At 70.6% G+C, this 592-nt stretch overlaps 1 protein-coding gene across 1 annotated transcript in view; it reads right to left on the bottom strand.

Annotated features, from left to right (window-relative positions):
- Positions 1-256: 256 nt before the first annotated feature.
- Positions 257-592, bottom strand: part of SCRT1 (scratch family transcriptional repressor 1) — a 3,380-nt gene continuing 3,044 nt past the window's right edge. Inside the window, exon 3 of the mRNA XM_011374936.1 lies at positions 257-588. Coding sequence (XP_011373238.1) covers positions 257-588 — 332 coding nt within the window. The remainder of the gene's footprint in view (positions 589-592) is intronic.

Genomic DNA, 592 nt, shown 5'->3' with positions numbered 1-592 from the left:
TCGACCCTATTGCTGGGAAAAAGCCTGGGGCACCCTGGAGGGGAAGGGAGGGGACTCGGGGTGGGTCTCCCCTCGGAACCCTATTGCTTGAAGGGGCTGGCAAGGCCCCCGGCGGGCGGGGCGGGGCCGAGCCCCCTCCCCCCTATTGCTGTGAGGAGGGGCCCGCCCTCCCGCCCCTCCGCCCGAGCGCCGGCGGAGACTTCCCTGGGGGCCCGTATTGCTGAGAGCCGACCCGGCTGACGGAGGCACCGCCGCCCTAGGCCTGCACAGGGCTGAGCTGCGGTGGCGCAGCGGGCACCGGCGCCGCGGGGCCACCGGCGCCGGCGCCGCCCTTGAAGCAGGCCGACTCGTAGTGCTTGTTGAGATAGGACTTGAGCGCGAAGCTCTTCTTGCAGCGCTTGCACTGGAAGTGCTTGAAGGCCGAGTGCGTCTGCATGTGCGCGCGCAGGTTGGAGCGATCAGCGAAGGCCTTGCCGCAGTGCGCGCAGCCGAAGGGCTTCTCGCCGGTGTGGGAGCGCATGTGGCCTTGCAGCAGCCAGGGCCTGGAGAAGGCCTTGCCGCACACGCCGCACTTGTGGCGCAGGTCGTGCGT

This window comes from Pteropus vampyrus, unplaced genomic scaffold, assembly GCF_000151845.1.
Source record: "Pteropus vampyrus isolate Shadow unplaced genomic scaffold, Pvam_2.0 Scaffold256, whole genome shotgun sequence".
Lineage (NCBI taxonomy): Eukaryota > Metazoa > Chordata > Mammalia > Chiroptera > Pteropodidae > Pteropus > Pteropus vampyrus.
This window is presented reverse-complemented; position numbering and strand designations above follow the sequence as displayed.